The sequence below is a fragment of the Castor canadensis genome, chromosome 17 (assembly GCF_047511655.1).
Source record: "Castor canadensis chromosome 17, mCasCan1.hap1v2, whole genome shotgun sequence".
NCBI classification, from domain to species: domain Eukaryota; kingdom Metazoa; phylum Chordata; class Mammalia; order Rodentia; family Castoridae; genus Castor; species Castor canadensis.
Window position 1 is genome coordinate 16723843 of NC_133402.1, and position 15495 is coordinate 16739337.

Below are 15495 nucleotides of genomic sequence, written 5' to 3' on the forward strand. Positions count from 1 at the left end.
GAATGTTGTTTTATTTTGAGAATTCCAACCTTTAGAAAGGTCACAAGAATAACACAACAGACACCCGTAGGCCCTTCACATGGTTCATTATCTGTGAACATTTAGCCACATGTACTGCATTTTATCTCCTGTATTATTGTTATTTTTGGTATTATTATTAATCTTGTGGAATTATTGAGAGGAAGTTTGCCAGCATCGTGACCATCCAGTCCTGCATACTTTGGACATGTGTTTCCTAAGAACAGAGACATTCCCTTTCATAACCATAATTTACTTATCAAAGTCATGAAGGCTAATTAATTCAGTACTATTATCTTCTCTACATTCTAGATTAAAATTTTCCTAATTATTCCAATGGTGTCCTTAATAACATTTTTTTATCCGCAGTGCCAGGGATCAAGCCAGGGCCTGCACATATCAGACATGTAGTCTACCATGGAGCCCCATTGCAACCTTCCGTAATAACATTTGCCCTATCCAAAACCCCATATTAATTAGTTGTCATGTTTCTCTCTTGTTCCTTTAAGATCTAGAGGAATGTCTCAGTCTTTATTTGTCCTTCCTGACACCATATATGTATGTATGTACAAAAAGGGAGAGGGAGAGACAGAAGTGGACAGAGATGGGGTGATGGCAGAGTAGAGTTGGCAAGGGCAGAAGATCCATGGACTGAAATTTGGCTTTTTAGTTACCATTCAGAATGTGCCAAACACTCACATAAGGACAGGACTTTCTGATTTTGAGAAGGTGACGAACGACACACAAAGAAGTGAGATACAGCAGGAGGTACTGATTGTTTTAGGAATTTTAAAAATTTTGATATCACAGAATTCAGACAAGCTCTTCACTTTCATATGTTTCAGACACTCAGCAGAAAAAACAGACAACATCAGACATGACTGAGTGTCTGCCACCCAGCTTTGCCAGACCTTAATTTCTTCCATAATTTTATGGTCTATTTTAGAAATAGGGTGTGGTGGTGCACACCTGTAGTCCAAGCTCTTGGGAGGCTAAGGTAGGAGGATAGTGAGTTTCAAACCAGCCTGGGCATATATGTAAGTTAGACCCTGCCTTAAAGATACCAAACCAAAAAGCGAATGAAAAAAAAAAAGGCAATAACAACAACAAAAAAACCTAAACCAAAACAGGGTCTGTTTTAGGAAGTTAAAAACAATGATAAAGTTGGAGGCCCTTACAAGGCCCTTTCTCCTGGTCTTCCTTTCCCAGAGTGACCACAACCCTTAACTTGGCATTTACGATCAACCATGAGATTTTATTTATTATTATACATGATCCATAAACTATGTGATTTGTGTATTTTATATAAATGGTATTATATTTTCCTGCAATGGGTGTACTCACATATGTTTTTGTGTGTGTGGTGGCACTGGCATTTGAAGTCAGGGCCTTGAGCTTGCCAGGTGAGTGCTCTACCACTTGAGCCACATCTCCAGTTTTGCTTTAGTTATTTTTCCATTGGGTCTTGAGTTTTTGCCCCATGCTCTACCCCAGTCCTCTTACCTATTCCTCTCATGTAGTGGGATTATAATATACCACCATGACCAGTTTGTTGGTTGAGATGGGGGTCTTAGTAACTTTTTGCATAGGCTGGCCTCAAATGGTGATCTTCCTGCTGTCCTCCTCCTGAGTAGCTAGGATTATAAGCATGTGTCATTGCTTCCAGGGACACTGACATTTTTGAGGAGTATAGGCAAGTTGTTGTGTAAAATGTCCCTCAATTTGAATTTGATATTTCTTTTCTTTCCACTTTGTGTGTATGTGTGTGTGTGGTGCTGGAGTTTGAACTCAGGGTGTCACAGTTGTTAGGCAGTTGCTCTATCACTTGAGCCACTCCTTCAGCACTCTTTCCTGACAGGTTTTTCTTGAGATAAGGTTTTAGGAATTAATTGCCTGAGGTTGGATTCGAACCGATAATCTTGGCCTCCTAAGTAGCTAGTTTAGAGTCTGGCTCTTTTTTTTTAAGAAATGGATATTACTGTGTGGCCAGGCTGTCCTCAGACTCCCAGGCTCAAGCAGTTCTGCCTCAGCCTCCTGAGTAGCTGAGACTGCAGATGCATCTGGTTTTTTTGTTTTTTCATTATTTTAAATTTTATCATTTGATGCATCTCTCTCTCTTTTTCTTCCCTCCCTGTCTTCCTTTTTTTTTTTTTTTTTTTTTTCTTAGAGTCTTACTTTGTAGCCAGGCTGTCCTAGAACTTGTGATCCTCATCCCTCAGTTTCACAAAAATCTGGGATTATAGGCCTCTGCCACCATGCCCAGCTTGCTGGATATTTCTTAGTGCTTGGACTCGGGCTGTACACTTTTTGTTAGGAAAAAAACAGCGTGAGATCCTATCTTTCTTGATGCTTTATATCAGAAGGCTCTTGATGTTGGTTTGACTAACTGGTGATGCTAACTTTGGTTACTTGGTTAAAATGGTGTCACATTTCTCCACCATAAAGCTACCAGTTTCCCTTTTGAAATCAGTATACGGCAGACCCTTGGTAGCTGCAGGTATCGGGTTCCAAGGTTTTTCCTTGGGGGAAACCACGCGTGCTCAGCGTGAGGAGTTCACACTGCACTGCGGATGCTGGAGTCATTTTCCCCAACACCGCCCAGCTCCCGCTGAAGACACGCGGGTTTCAGCAAACCTCAGCCTTTCATCTTATCCCTTCAACTAAGCAAGTCACTTTTACCTTGCTTTCTGTGCATCATTTGCTTTTTGGGAGGCAGATTTTCACAAAATTAAGGGCAGGGAAGCACTCAACAGATCATGCAATAATTTAAATACACCTGACAATAACGTCGACTGAGAACTTATCCTGAGCTGCGGAATGCACGCTCAGTTTCACAATTTTCTTCTGATTTATTTTTGACAGGACAGGGTCAAAACTGTGTGTGAGAAAGTGGGCTCCCCATGTATCTGTGGTAAAATACTGCAAGACTATATAAATATTCTATGCCCCTTCATTTCAGCTAGTAATTTTAATAGCCACTCTTACCTGAAACTATTATTATCATGGTGGTATAACTGGCCATTTTAAACCCTAGCCCGGCGCTGGTGGCTCACGCCTGTAATCCTAGCTACTCAGGAGGTAGAGATCAGGAGGATTGAGGTTCAAAGCCAGCCCAGGGAAATAGTTCACAAGCCCCTATCTTGAAAAACTCATCACAAAAAAGGGCTTGTGGAGTGGCTGAAACAGTAGAGCACCTGCCTAGCAAGCATGAGTCCCTGAGTTCAAACCCCAGTACCCCAGTAATGAGTAAGGCTCTATGTTCCTTTTATAATTATTAAGTAGCTTCCCTACTATAAAAGAATTTTCCCTCCTGCCCCTCCTTTATTCAGTATTTGTCAGTTACTGCCATTGTCTCTTTTTCTTCTTTTGGTGCTGGGAATTGAACCCGGGCCTCACGCATGCTAGTCAAGCCCCCTACCACTGAACCACAACCCCCAGTCCACCATTATTTGTCTTGATTCTCAGAGTGTCCCTGCTTTGGTCTTTGGTAACTCTTTCAAGCTGGTGCCTTGGCCTTTGTACTCGGCATTCTTTGAGCACTTCTTTGATGGAACTAGATTTTTCCAGGTTTATCTTGAGCTCTCCCTACCACAGCTTCCTTCCAAGGAGCAGTTTCTAACTGCTCCTTTAAGGACAGAAGTTTCTGGCAGGTATTGAGGAGGGAGGAGGGAGAGGAAGGGGGCAGGGAGGGGGGTAAGGGAGGGGATGAGGGAAGGGGGAGAAATGACTCAAGCGTTGTATGCACATATGAATAAAAAATAAAATAAAATAAAATAAAATAAAAAGCTAAATAAAAAAAAAAAAAGGACAGTTAGAAACCAAGAACTGGCTATCAGGAGTGTTATCCATTTTGAAGGTAGAAATGGTGTGGATGTTACAGACAGAACTGGATGTGGATATAGTAGGAAAGGAGCCCCTACCTCTATTTCCTTTAGCTTTTTTTTTTTTTCCAGTTTTCTGAGTATTATATAATTACTCAAGCAGTATGCTCTACTACTACCTGGGACATCCTTATTCGGGGTCTCTAGCTTTTAAATGATCCCAGCTTTGACTCTCTGGTCTAACATTTACTGCATGAATGGGCCTGGGCCAATGTCTCCCTCGTCTTGTTTTTCAGATGTGTTTCTTGATTTCTTTAAGTGCAAAATTAGGGTAATGAGAGGTGTCTCCCAGTGCTCTTCTAAGGACTGAGTGCTGTACGAGTAAACCATGAGTGGCACTGAGCCTATCGTTGAGTCCCGTGGGCAGCTCTTAGCCTCTGTCCCCTTGCCTCCTGGACCCCTGCAAATGGCTGACCTGGGGAACTGGGGGAACCAGGCATGGGACCTTTGGCACTGTGCCTGGCAAGTGCTGAATGTTGATCCTTGGCTGCCACAGGCAGTTTTCTAGGTGTCGCTCTTCTGTGATTCCTTGAGGGCAACAGTCAGTCACTCCTTGTTCCTGTTTTTAGCATCTCTCCTCCCACCCCGGAGTCTGTCGTCTGTCCTGGTCTGTTGAGCATGTCAGGCTGAAGCCTGCACCCATCCGTCCTTTCAGCTGCTCTCAGCCCCGGAGCACATTGGTGGAAATGATCGTTTGGTCAAACATGAGTTTTGCCTCAGTGATTTTTAAAAGTGATTTTTTGGTATTCCTTGTGCAGTCTTACATTTTTTGTCTATCTTCTATAGTTCAAAAAATATTTTTTACCTGTAATTACTTTATAGCTAATTATTCTTGTTTTCTGTCTGTAATAGGAAATAAGTTAGATAGGAAAAGGCTAAAACAACCAAAATATCTGACCATGGAATGGTTTCCCCCTTCCTTTCTTCCCTTCCTTCCTTCCCGCCCTGGTCCTTCCTTCCCCTCTCTCCTTCCCTTCTTTTTGCCCCTCCTTTTCTTCCTCCCTTCCTTCTTCCCTTCCCTCCCTTCCTTTTCTCCCTCTCTGTCTTGTTAAAACAACAATAAATGGGCTGGAGGCATGACTCAAATGGTAGGATGCCTGCCTAGCAAGCACAAGGCCCTGAGTTCAAACCCTAGGACTGCCAAAAACAACAACAACCAAAATCAAACCCAAAACAGCATCATTATAGAAAAAATAAATAAAGCAATTTACCACAGCACTGAGCACTCTCTACCCAAGCTCTTCTCAGTGTTGTGTTTTCTGTGACCAACTCTGAGGGATGAAGGCGTGTCTCCCTTCAGGATGTGGAGCAGGCTTGCATACTACCTGCTATAAATGGTGGAATTCCCCATGCCTGGTGCTCCTCTGCTCAGTTTAGAAGGCTGAGACTGTGGCAGAAATCTGGACCCTTCTGTGTCACCCTGTGGGACTCTGGGTAAAGGGGAGTGATGCAGACACACTGCTCCTGTTGCTGGCTGTGCAGTGAGCAATGAATTCCTGTCTCTGACTTAGTAATCTCATGTCTTTGGATCAGACTAACTCGTCAGCTTGTAACTAGGGTACAATCCCAGACTGTTCCAGAGTTCTGTTACTCTTCCTTAAGTGAATGTACAATGTGAAAAATTAGTTTTTACTTTTTTTTAAAGAAAATATTACTAGTCAGAGGAAAGTCAGACAACAGAAAGCACTGAAAGAATGAAATGAAGACTCCCCTACTTGGGGTTAGGGTATGACTCAGTGCTAGAGTGCTTGCCCTATGTGCACTAGGCCATGGGTTTGATCGCTAGCAACGCTACAAAAACAAACAAACAAAAAACACAACCCCCAGCTCTCACCTAGCTGAAGACAATTTGGCTAATCTCTCAGTAGAGATCTTTCCAGACTGTTTTCCAAGTAGATCCCCTGTCTTTACTAGTCTTCTACAAAAAGAAAGCCTGTGCTGTGGTTAACACCAACCCAGGTTTAGTTTCGCATCCCATACTGGGGCCGTTGTAGTGACTCCAGATCCTCATGGCACAGTCAAGGGCCACAGCCATCAGCCTGCAAAGCGATCCAGAGCCCCCACTCAGAGTCAGGAGCTTCTCTGGCCCTGCTACTTCCTGGGAGTTCTTGGACAGGAAATGTCCCGGCCTAACACTTTGGGGGACCACAGATGCAAAGGAAACCACTCTCCCATCTCATCTCCTCCTCTGTACCTCCAAGTCTTAAGCACACCTCATCACTCCAGCTCTGACCCCAATACCCCAGCTAACACCCAAGAATCCCCATTCTGGACCCGCACATGCTGGCCTGCCTCCACTGAGCCCCCAGATCCCCAGGCACCCTGTCAGGTTACCACAGGGCAGCTGTGGGAACAGGACCGGGTGGGGCAGGATGCGGGGGGTGGGGGGGTGGGGAGGTGGAGCCAGGGCCCACTTCCTTTCCCCTTGGGGCCCAGGCCGCCCCAGTCGTGCCCAAGTCTCTGGAGGAGTTGGAGTGGCCCCAGCCCTGTGCCTTATCAATTGAGTTGGTAAGAGGGTATGACCTGGGGGTGGCAGCAGGGACCTCGAAGGACCTGGGAATGTGTTTATGGCCCTGACAGGTGATGGGAAAAGAGATCAGGAGCCACTGGGCTGAACAGGCTCAGGAAAGGCCAGGAGAGCATGGTCATTGCTAGTGTGAGCTGCCAAGGCTGGAGGGAGCCTCTGGGCTGGGACAGAGGGGACAGCGGCCTGCATCTGCTCCCTTCTCATCTCTGATAATAGGACAGGCAAGGGTGGAAAAGGTCGTTAAACCGCAAGTTGGGTCTGGCAGTTGGCAGGGAAGTGGGCAGGGGGCAGGGCCTGGCCAGGTCCTCCCCTAGCCCTGTCTGTTCTGTTTCTCTAACTTCCCTACCCTCAGGTCTCAACTCCTGCTTGTGCCTGTCACTATGGAAATGGCCCTGCTTTTTATCCTCTTTTGGGGCTTCTGGGCCCCAGTGATGACCACACTAACTCCAGAGACTTTGCTGACACCTGCTTCAGAAAAGCTCTTGACTACTGAGGTGCTGCTCAGCTCAGCCGTCTCCATAGGGCCAATAGCAAGGGACCCTAAAGAGACTGGCAGCACCTCAAACCTGACCTCAAGTCCATCTTCCCCAACTCCCTTTGGAATCAATGACTTGCCTCTTTTGGGGACTTCTACTGGTGAACCTGAGTCAACAACCTCCCAGGATGATGCCACTAAGAAGTCATCGGTGCTCCCAGAAACCTCTAACGCAACTGGTGACTCTGCAGTTGGAGACTCCATTGTGAGAGGCGGAATCATGACATTTAGCTCTCTGAAGCCCTCCAATGGGACCAATGGACCCCCTGTTACCGCAGCAACCAGCTTTCTAGAGTCCATCAGTGAGACTAGTGGACCCCCTGTTGCAATGGCAACAAGCTCTATGAAGCCCTCTGAAGAGACTAGTGGACCCTCTGTCACCATGGCAACTAGTTCTCTGGAGCCCTCCAATAAGACCAGTGGAGCCTCTATCACCATGGCAACTAGTTCTCTGGAGCCCTCCAATGAGACCAGTGGACCCTCTATCACCATGGCAACTAGTTCTCTGAAGCCCTTCAATGAGACCAGTGGACACCCTGTTGCTATAACAACCAGTTCTCTGGAGGCCTCCAGTGTGGCCAGTGACTCGCCAGTCTCCAGCATAAAAATATCCATAAAGACTACCCTAAAGCCGCTTATGAACACAAGCCCTGGGCCTTCCCCAGCTCCAGTCCAGGGGTCCAATGGCATGCTGCTGGTGCCAGTGCTTGTGGCTCTGTTGGTGGTCGCAGTCCTTGTGGCCCTTCTCCTGCTGTGGCGCCAGCGGCAAAAGCGGCGGACAGGAGTCCTGACACTGAGCAGTGGCACAAAGCGCAATGGGGTGTTGGATGCCTGGGCTGGGCCGGCCCAGGTTCCTGATGAGGAGGCCATGGCAGCAATAGCGGGAGGGTCTGGGGGTGACAAGGGCTCTGGGGTCCCCGAGGTAGAAAGGTCTGGCCAGCGGCCTGCGCTCACCACTTTCTTCAGCAAACGGAAGTCTCGCCAAGGCTCCTTGGTGATGGAGGAACTAAAGTCTGAGTCTAGCCCTAACCTAAAGGGGGAGGAAGAGCCACTGGTGGGCAGTGAGGATGAAGTCGTGGAAGGCCCTACCTCCAATGGGCCAGAAGTGGGGGATGGGGCTGTGCCTCAGACCTTGTGAATAACAGAATAGAGGTCAGACTCCTTGCTAGCTTCCATCACCTTCCCTCTTAGCATGACTACCAATCCCATCCTCCCCAGCACCTTCTAGATTCCCACCCAGCATCCTTACCTGGAATCGTCACCCAGCTTCTCAATCCTGGATGCTGTAGCCAGCATGCTTACCACACCCACACCTAGCACCCTGGGCTTCATCTGCTGAACATTTGTGCACTGATTGTATCAACCATCCTCATCAACCCCTCCCTTTACCCTTTATCACCATCTCTTTTTTTTTTTTTGTCCTTGAAACCAACTGCTGAGTCTCCATGCTACCAACTTTACTTGACCGATGATTCACCAAGGACCACCATGGAGATGCCAGCGTCTGGGAAGAAGGGAATGACAAGACGGAAAACTCCCTGGGATTAAACTTTGCAAAGTACACAGGATCCTCTAGTGAGGACAGTCCTGCTGGACCAGCCCATGAGCCTCCATTTGCTCTGGGCCAGCCTGGAGTCTGGGCTGGGTGGGGCTATCCAGCTGTTCTTTTGGTGGGCCAGTGACCTTCCTTAGAGCCACCCTGATTCTGAGTTGGCTCAAGCCACCGCACTCTTCCTACCTATGGCCTGAAGCTGTCTGAAGCTTCCTTACTCACAGAGATGAGGAGAGTTCCTGGCCAGGTGTAGTTCTCAGAAGCCCAAGCATCTTCCTAGGTCCACTCAGGGGTATTTGTGTGCAAGAGGCTAGGATTTGGTGATGTTTGTGAAGAGTGGTGGTGAGTAAGACAGTGTGAGGGAGGGAAAGAGACTGGGGGAACTGTCACTCTCAGGGACCGCTGAAACTATAGATGCCCTGGTCTTTGCTCACATGGGGGAAGACACAACAAAAAAGTAACTGTCTGTAGCCCTCAAAAGAATGCAGGCTTGACAGAAAAACCAAATGTGTGACCAAGTATGGGCTTTTCAACTCAGCCACCATATCCTTCTCTTTAAGGTCCTTCAGACTGTCACATGCAGGTGTGCACAGAGGCAGGGCAAGGAGTCCACCTCAGCAGTAGGCAAAAATCACTGGTGTTGCTGATACCTCCTGGCCTCCCATGTTCAATTTGTCTGTCCGTGTCTTTTCCATTCCTTGGGCTGAGCTCCTTCCCTTCTCAGTGAGAGGGAGGAAATCAGAGAAATGGGGGAAGTGACTGCCCCAGGGTTTTCCCCACATCTGGGGTGGAGAAAGGGGATCAGACCATGGTACAGCCCAAGGAGACACGTGGGCCAAAGGTGGTTGATGTTTCTTTGCATGCAAAGAGGAAGCTGTTGAATCAGGGTGCGGGCGCTGAGAGCAGACAGTGACCTACAAAATCCTATGTAGGAGCCATGTGAGTGTGACTGCATGGATGGAAGGGGAAGGCCAGAGATGGGGGTGGTGGTCAGCTGGCGAAGTCGGAGAAGGGAAGAGAGAGAAGTGGCAGAAATCTGCCACCACACCAAGCTTGGTTTCCATGCTTGGTCTGTGGGGAAGGGCTGAGCTGAGCTGGAAATCCGGCTGGCCAGGCTGGGCGCCCTCGGGCCACATTGAGCACTTTGCCTGCGTCTCTCAAGGTGGTACTTGGACCCACTGTAGCACAAGTGGCAGAAGTCTATTACAAAAGTCCCTTAGGGAACCAGCAACTGTTGTCTAAGATTTGTGAAACCAAGTGTCAAAATTTCAGGTTTAGAAAACACTGTCACCACTCTGAGGTCATCTGCTTCATCCGCCTTCCACTAATTTTCTGAACTGTTACTGGTTTTCAGTCCTGGGAAAATTCCAAAGAAAACAGTGCGAGGATGGGGAAGGCACCCCATAGTGACTTCAATCTAGAAAATGTCAAAAATGCTGTGAGTATTTAGACAGAAGCACAAACAAAATGTCACGAATGCCCAGAGAGAAGGAAGAGCTTGTCCCCCGAGGGGAGAGCTTGTCCCAGGGTCTTTGCCTTGCTCATTGCTGTCTTCCTGGCCGATACTGTACCTGGCAGGTAGCGGGTCCTCAATGAATATTCATTTGAATGAATGAGTGAGTAAGTGAATGAATAAATAAATAAAATGAGATTTTTGAAGGCTAAGAAGGATTTTGCCAGAATGGAAAACAGGAAGAACATTTTTGGCAGGTGCAAAAGCACAAATAAGTAGGTTTTTATTTTTGCTTTTAAAGTATGGATTGGCTGTCTTTCTATTCTCCAGAAGGTGGGGGAGGAGGGGAAGCAGAGGAAGCAGTAAATACTGTAAGATCAAAAAGAAAAAAAGGAGAGAAAGTAAGCAAATCAATAAGGAAATATAAAATATGGATAGGCTCAAATATGGTAGTAATGAAAGTAATTGTAAGTGGCTTGCTATACTGTAGCAAGAAAGGGGAGGCCAGGAAAGAAACAGACAGGCTGTGTTCTGAGGACAAGACAGGGGGAGGGGATGGCAAAGCAGAGAGATAAAACTTGAAGAATTGAAACATGAAGGTCACATAACACTGGGGAAATGAAATAGCCAATGAAGTCACATGCAGCCATATGTGGGTTGAGCTTTGCTTTTTGCTTCTGTAACCTGCTTGCAAGGGTACATAAGGTGAGACCCCTTTGTTCTCGGGGCTCAGCCTTTGGACACGAGTCCTTGTCTGTGCCGGCACAATAAATGTTGCTTGCTGCTAATCTGCCTCAGAGACTCCTATCTCAGCTCATAATTTCCTGCAATAATACTTGTAATAGTTACTAGGAATCATATTTCCAAAATCTATGTAATGACTTTGGAAAATGCCTACAATATGATGTTCAGCGGGGAAAAAACAAATTACTAATCTGTAAATATATATGGTTCTGGGGTGGAATGAAGGAGAATGGTAGAGGAGGTGAATTCATGCATGATATGTTTGATATATTGTAAGAACCTGTGTAAATGCCACAATGTACCCCCGACCCATCATAAAAATAAAGAAAAAAATAGGGTTCTAATTTTATAATAAAAATTCAAAAATATATATCTTTATAGAAAGAAAAGGAAATAACTCAATGTTTACTGTGGTTATCTGTAAAATGATGGATTTAAGTGTGATTTTTATTTTGTCTATTTTTTTGTAACCTCCAAATTTTATACAATAAATGTCTATTACTTTTATAATTAGAAAGAAATATTGATTAAGAAATATTTAAGGGGGTGGTATGGGAGCATCTGATTTGAGAAGAGTTGTGGGGGGATCTGGAGGGAGGTTGGAGTCTGGCATGAAGAGCCAGAGGGCTTGAATTTGCCTCTGAAAGTAGTGAGGGAGTCAACAGACCTGTCTGCTCCCTGCCTCTCTTCTCGGAGCCTCATGGTGAGTATCACCAGACAACATGTTTTGGAACTATGCTCAAACCCTCTCCCCTGTACCTGCTCCCCAGGTGCCAAGTCCAGCTGGCTCTTCTTCCACCATCCCTAAAGTCCCTTCCTTCTTTCTCTCCAGGCCCCATCACCCCTTGCCTGGGTCCTGTAGAGACTTCCTTTCCTCAACACCATCCCTTCCATCATCTACTCATGAAGGACCCAGGAATCTGTGGTGGTTCTGGGTTTGAACTCAGGGCCCTGTGCTTGCTAGGCAGGCATTTTTACTGCTTGAACCACTCCACCATCCCTTTTTTTGTGATTGTATTTTCATGATAAGGTCTCCCACAAACTATTTGCCTGGGGCTGGCTTTGAACCTCCATCCTCCTGATCTATCTCTGGAGTAGCTAGCATTACAGGTGTGATTGTTCAAATCTGTGGAGTACAATGTGATGCTTCGATACATATACACAATGTATAATAATTAAATCAGGGTAATCAACATACTTTTTAACTCAAGTATTTATCATCTCGTTATGATGAAGCATTCAATATCCTGTCTTCTAGCTGTTTGACATACAGAATATACTGTTATTGTTATTATTATTATTGTACTGGAGTTTGAACTCCGGGTCTTACACTTAGTAGGCAGTTGCTCTACCACTTGAGCCACTCTGCCAGCCCAATCGTTCTTCCTTCTATTGACAGACACTTGTAACTCAAACAATTAAAAAAAATAATCTGGCTAAGAAAATGGACAGAAGACCCGAATAGACATTTCTCAAAAGAAGACATACAAATAGCTAACAGGTAAATGAAAAAATGCTCAATATCACTAATGTTAGGGGAATAAAAATCAAAACCGAGTGAGATAGCACCTCATCTGTTTTACTATTAGAAAGATAAGAGAGGACAAGGGCTGACAAGGATGTGGAGGAAAAGGAAGCTCACTGCTGTTGGTGGGAATGTAAATTAGCACAGCCATTATGGAAAACAGTATGGAGGTTCCTCAAAAAATTAAAATTAGAGCTCCCATATGACCCAGCAAGCTCACTGCTGGGTATAAACCGAAAAGAAATGAGATCAGTGCTTCAAAGAGACATCTGCACACCCATGTTGATTGCAGCACTCTTCATAACTGCCAAGACATGGAATGTACCAGGGTCCCTTCTGCAAGGCCATCCTGTCCAGGTATTATTTCTGCTCCCTCAAGGCCATCAGGGTAGAGTCCTTCTTCCCAAATATGGCATTTAAGACCTTGCAAGAGCCAGCCCTGACTCTCTTCTGCCCACCCCAACCTGGTCAGCCCACAGTCCAAACATCTCCATTCTCATCAAATTCCTGTCACTCCCTGAATAAGCTGTGTGTTTTCAGGAGGATAGAAAGGGGGAGTGGGTGGGTTGTAGTTTAAAATGTTAAAATATTTTGTCCAGATATTTTTTTCTCTTTTACAAAACCAGCACATTTCAGGTTCTTAAACAGCAGAGTTCACACACAGCCACCCACACATTCATTCACACTGTATTATACTTCATCTTAGGTTTTAAAATACATGCTTCAGAGACACCTATACACCCAGCACTAGGGAGGCTGAGATGTGAGAATTGTGAGTTCAAGGCCAGCCTTGGGCTACACAGCAAGTTCCAGGCCAGCTTGAGCTATATGGTGAAACCCTGACTCAAAAAACAAAAATAAAAACAAAAACAAAACAAAAAAAAAACTTGGCACCAGTGGTTCAACCTATAATCCTAGCTACTTAGGAGGGTGAGATCAGGAGGGTCAAGGTTTTAGGCCAGCCGGGGCAAACAGTTCTCAAGACTCCATCTCCAAAATAACCAGAACAAAATGAACTGGAGGTATGGCACAAGTGGTAGGGCAACTGCTTTGCAAGCATGAAGTTCTGAGTTCAAACCCTAGTCTCACCGAAACAAAACAAAAACCAAAGCACATTTCTGGTTGGGGATAGCTCAGTAGTACAGTGCGTAACATGCACAAGGCCCTGGGTCTGATCCCCACCACTACAGAAATAAAAAATGATAAAATACATGTTTATTTTTTATTTTCAAAAGTGCACATTAAGATCATCCAACACGAGCATTCGTGTAGAAGGACTTGGGTGGGGAAGGTCTTGAGAAATCTGTCCCTGCAGCCTACTTTTGCAGACAGGAAGAAAGGGCCTCCGTACATGATTCTAGGGACATTCCATCCTTGAAAATGTACATTTGCATCTACTTTTCCTCACATCTGACACTGACTGTGCCTGTCCAGTTGGGCAGGCAAAGCCTGGGCAGGAAGGACAGACTCCTCGGAGCAGAGTAAGCCTGTCAGCATCCAGCCCTCAGCCCTTGGGTGAGGAAGTGGGAAACAGACTTCATCCCTGAGCCCTCACACTCAAACTGTGTGCCAGGAGGCAGGTCACACTGGGACTGTTAACCAGCTAAGAGAGGAGTATAATCAAATGCTTTTATAATTCCCAAAGTTGAAACAAAAGCAGACCAAACCAAAGTAGAGAGGAAATGTCCAAATCCTAATAGAGTACGTAGGTTGAGGAACTGATACAGTTCTGGGGAGCTTTGGGGTGGTGCCATGAGGGTATATTGGAGACCATCAACAATGCACTGCAAGTGGACGCCCGTGTGCCCTGGTTCCTTACAGCTTATGGCATCGGGACAGCCTGGCTGTGTCTTAGTCAAGATCCCAGCTCAAGCAGACCGGGTTGGCCATGGAGAGTGCCACCTGCTCTCCCTTGCATTTGTACCCACTCTGTCTGAAGCCAGCCCACTGCCAGATGTCTCCAGAGCACACTTGGCCCCACCAAACTTCTCAACCATCAAGATTCAGCTGCCCTTCTGTCCCCACCAAAAACAAACTCAGTGTTCACTTCCCACTCCCACGGTGCCTTGTGTGACAGCATGAAAGACGGGGCTGTACGTATGCGAATGTGTCCATCATCTTTGGAGCTTGTAAGGCCACGTGTCATCTTTGCTGCTCCAGAGTTTAAGTCCTAGCACACAGTAGCTATCGTATGTAGACACTGAGTGGAGGGATAAATGAATGAATGAGTGAGTGAATGAACAAACTATGTTTTTTTTTTTTTTTGTGGTACTGGCGTTTGAACTCAGGGCCTACAACTTGAGACACTCCACCAGCCTTTTTTTTTTTATGATGTGTTTGTTCGAGATAGGATCTCAAGAGCTATTTGCCTGGGCTGGATTGGAACCGTGATCCTCCTGATCTTTGCCTCTTGAGTAGCTAGGATTAATGGTGCCCGGCTCAAACTATGACTTGTGAATAAATGTAGGGCAAGATCAGATCTGTCTCTTGAAGTTCACTCTCAGCCAGGATGGCCTGAGAAAGTGTAGGCCAGAGGGAGAGCATCATTCTACTGCAGCTGACAAACCACTTAAGTTGAAGGTCAGGTTTGAAATTGATTTATCCAGAGAATAAGACTTTATAATGAATTAATTTCTGATGAGGATATGGGGAAGAGTGAGATTAGACTTCAAGCTGCTTTCTATATCGGGAGGCTGAAGACACCATTATCTGGAAATGCTGAGTGGTTTGGGGAAAAATGAGTTCATTTTTAGAATTATTAGAAGGAATGCTTTGGAGATGCTTAGAAATAGAGGCCTGGAGCTTGGGCTGGAGATACAGATTTAAGGGTCATTTGAATACATACATACATATATATAATTTTATATAAAATAATTATACACATAAAATAATTTTGGGTTTGAACTCAGGGCCCAGACACTCTATCACTTGAGCCATACCTCCAGCCCAGCAAGATCCTTTTTGGGATGGGGTCTCGTCTGTTGCCCAGGCTGCCCATGGGCAACGTGGAGCCTTTTCATTTGCTACTCTGCTGACTCTTCTGAAACTCAGCTCTGATCTGCCTGTGTTCTTAATGTACCTTGGTGTCTTTGGAATACTGCAGACTGGGTAATTTATAAAGAAAAACATTTATTGCTCACGGTTCTGGAGGCTGGGAAGTCCCATATCCAGATGGTAACATTGGGTGAGGGCCTTCTTATTATGTCATAACTTACATGGTGAGGGAGCAGGCCCTGTGAGTTCTGCTCTCTCTTCTATAA

General features: G+C 45.7%; 1 protein-coding gene across 1 annotated transcript; it reads left to right on the forward strand.

Moving 5' to 3' along the window:
- Positions 1–6334: 6334 nt before the first annotated feature.
- On the forward strand, positions 6335–9002 carry Spn (sialophorin). Its single transcript, XM_020157833.2, has 2 exons — positions 6335–6407; positions 6779–9002. Exon 2 carries the CDS (start codon positions 6807–6809, stop codon positions 8097–8099), a length of 1293 nt encoding a protein of 430 aa, XP_020013422.2. The 5' UTR covers positions 6335–6407; positions 6779–6806; the 3' UTR covers positions 8100–9002.
- Positions 9003–15495: the final 6493 nt, after the last annotated feature.

Bases quoted from the DNA above. Each gene is read 5' to 3' on its own strand.
- Spn (XM_020157833.2), top strand. From the start codon at position 6,807: ATGGAAATGGCCCTGCTTTTTATCCTCTTTTGGGGCTTCTGGGCCCCA.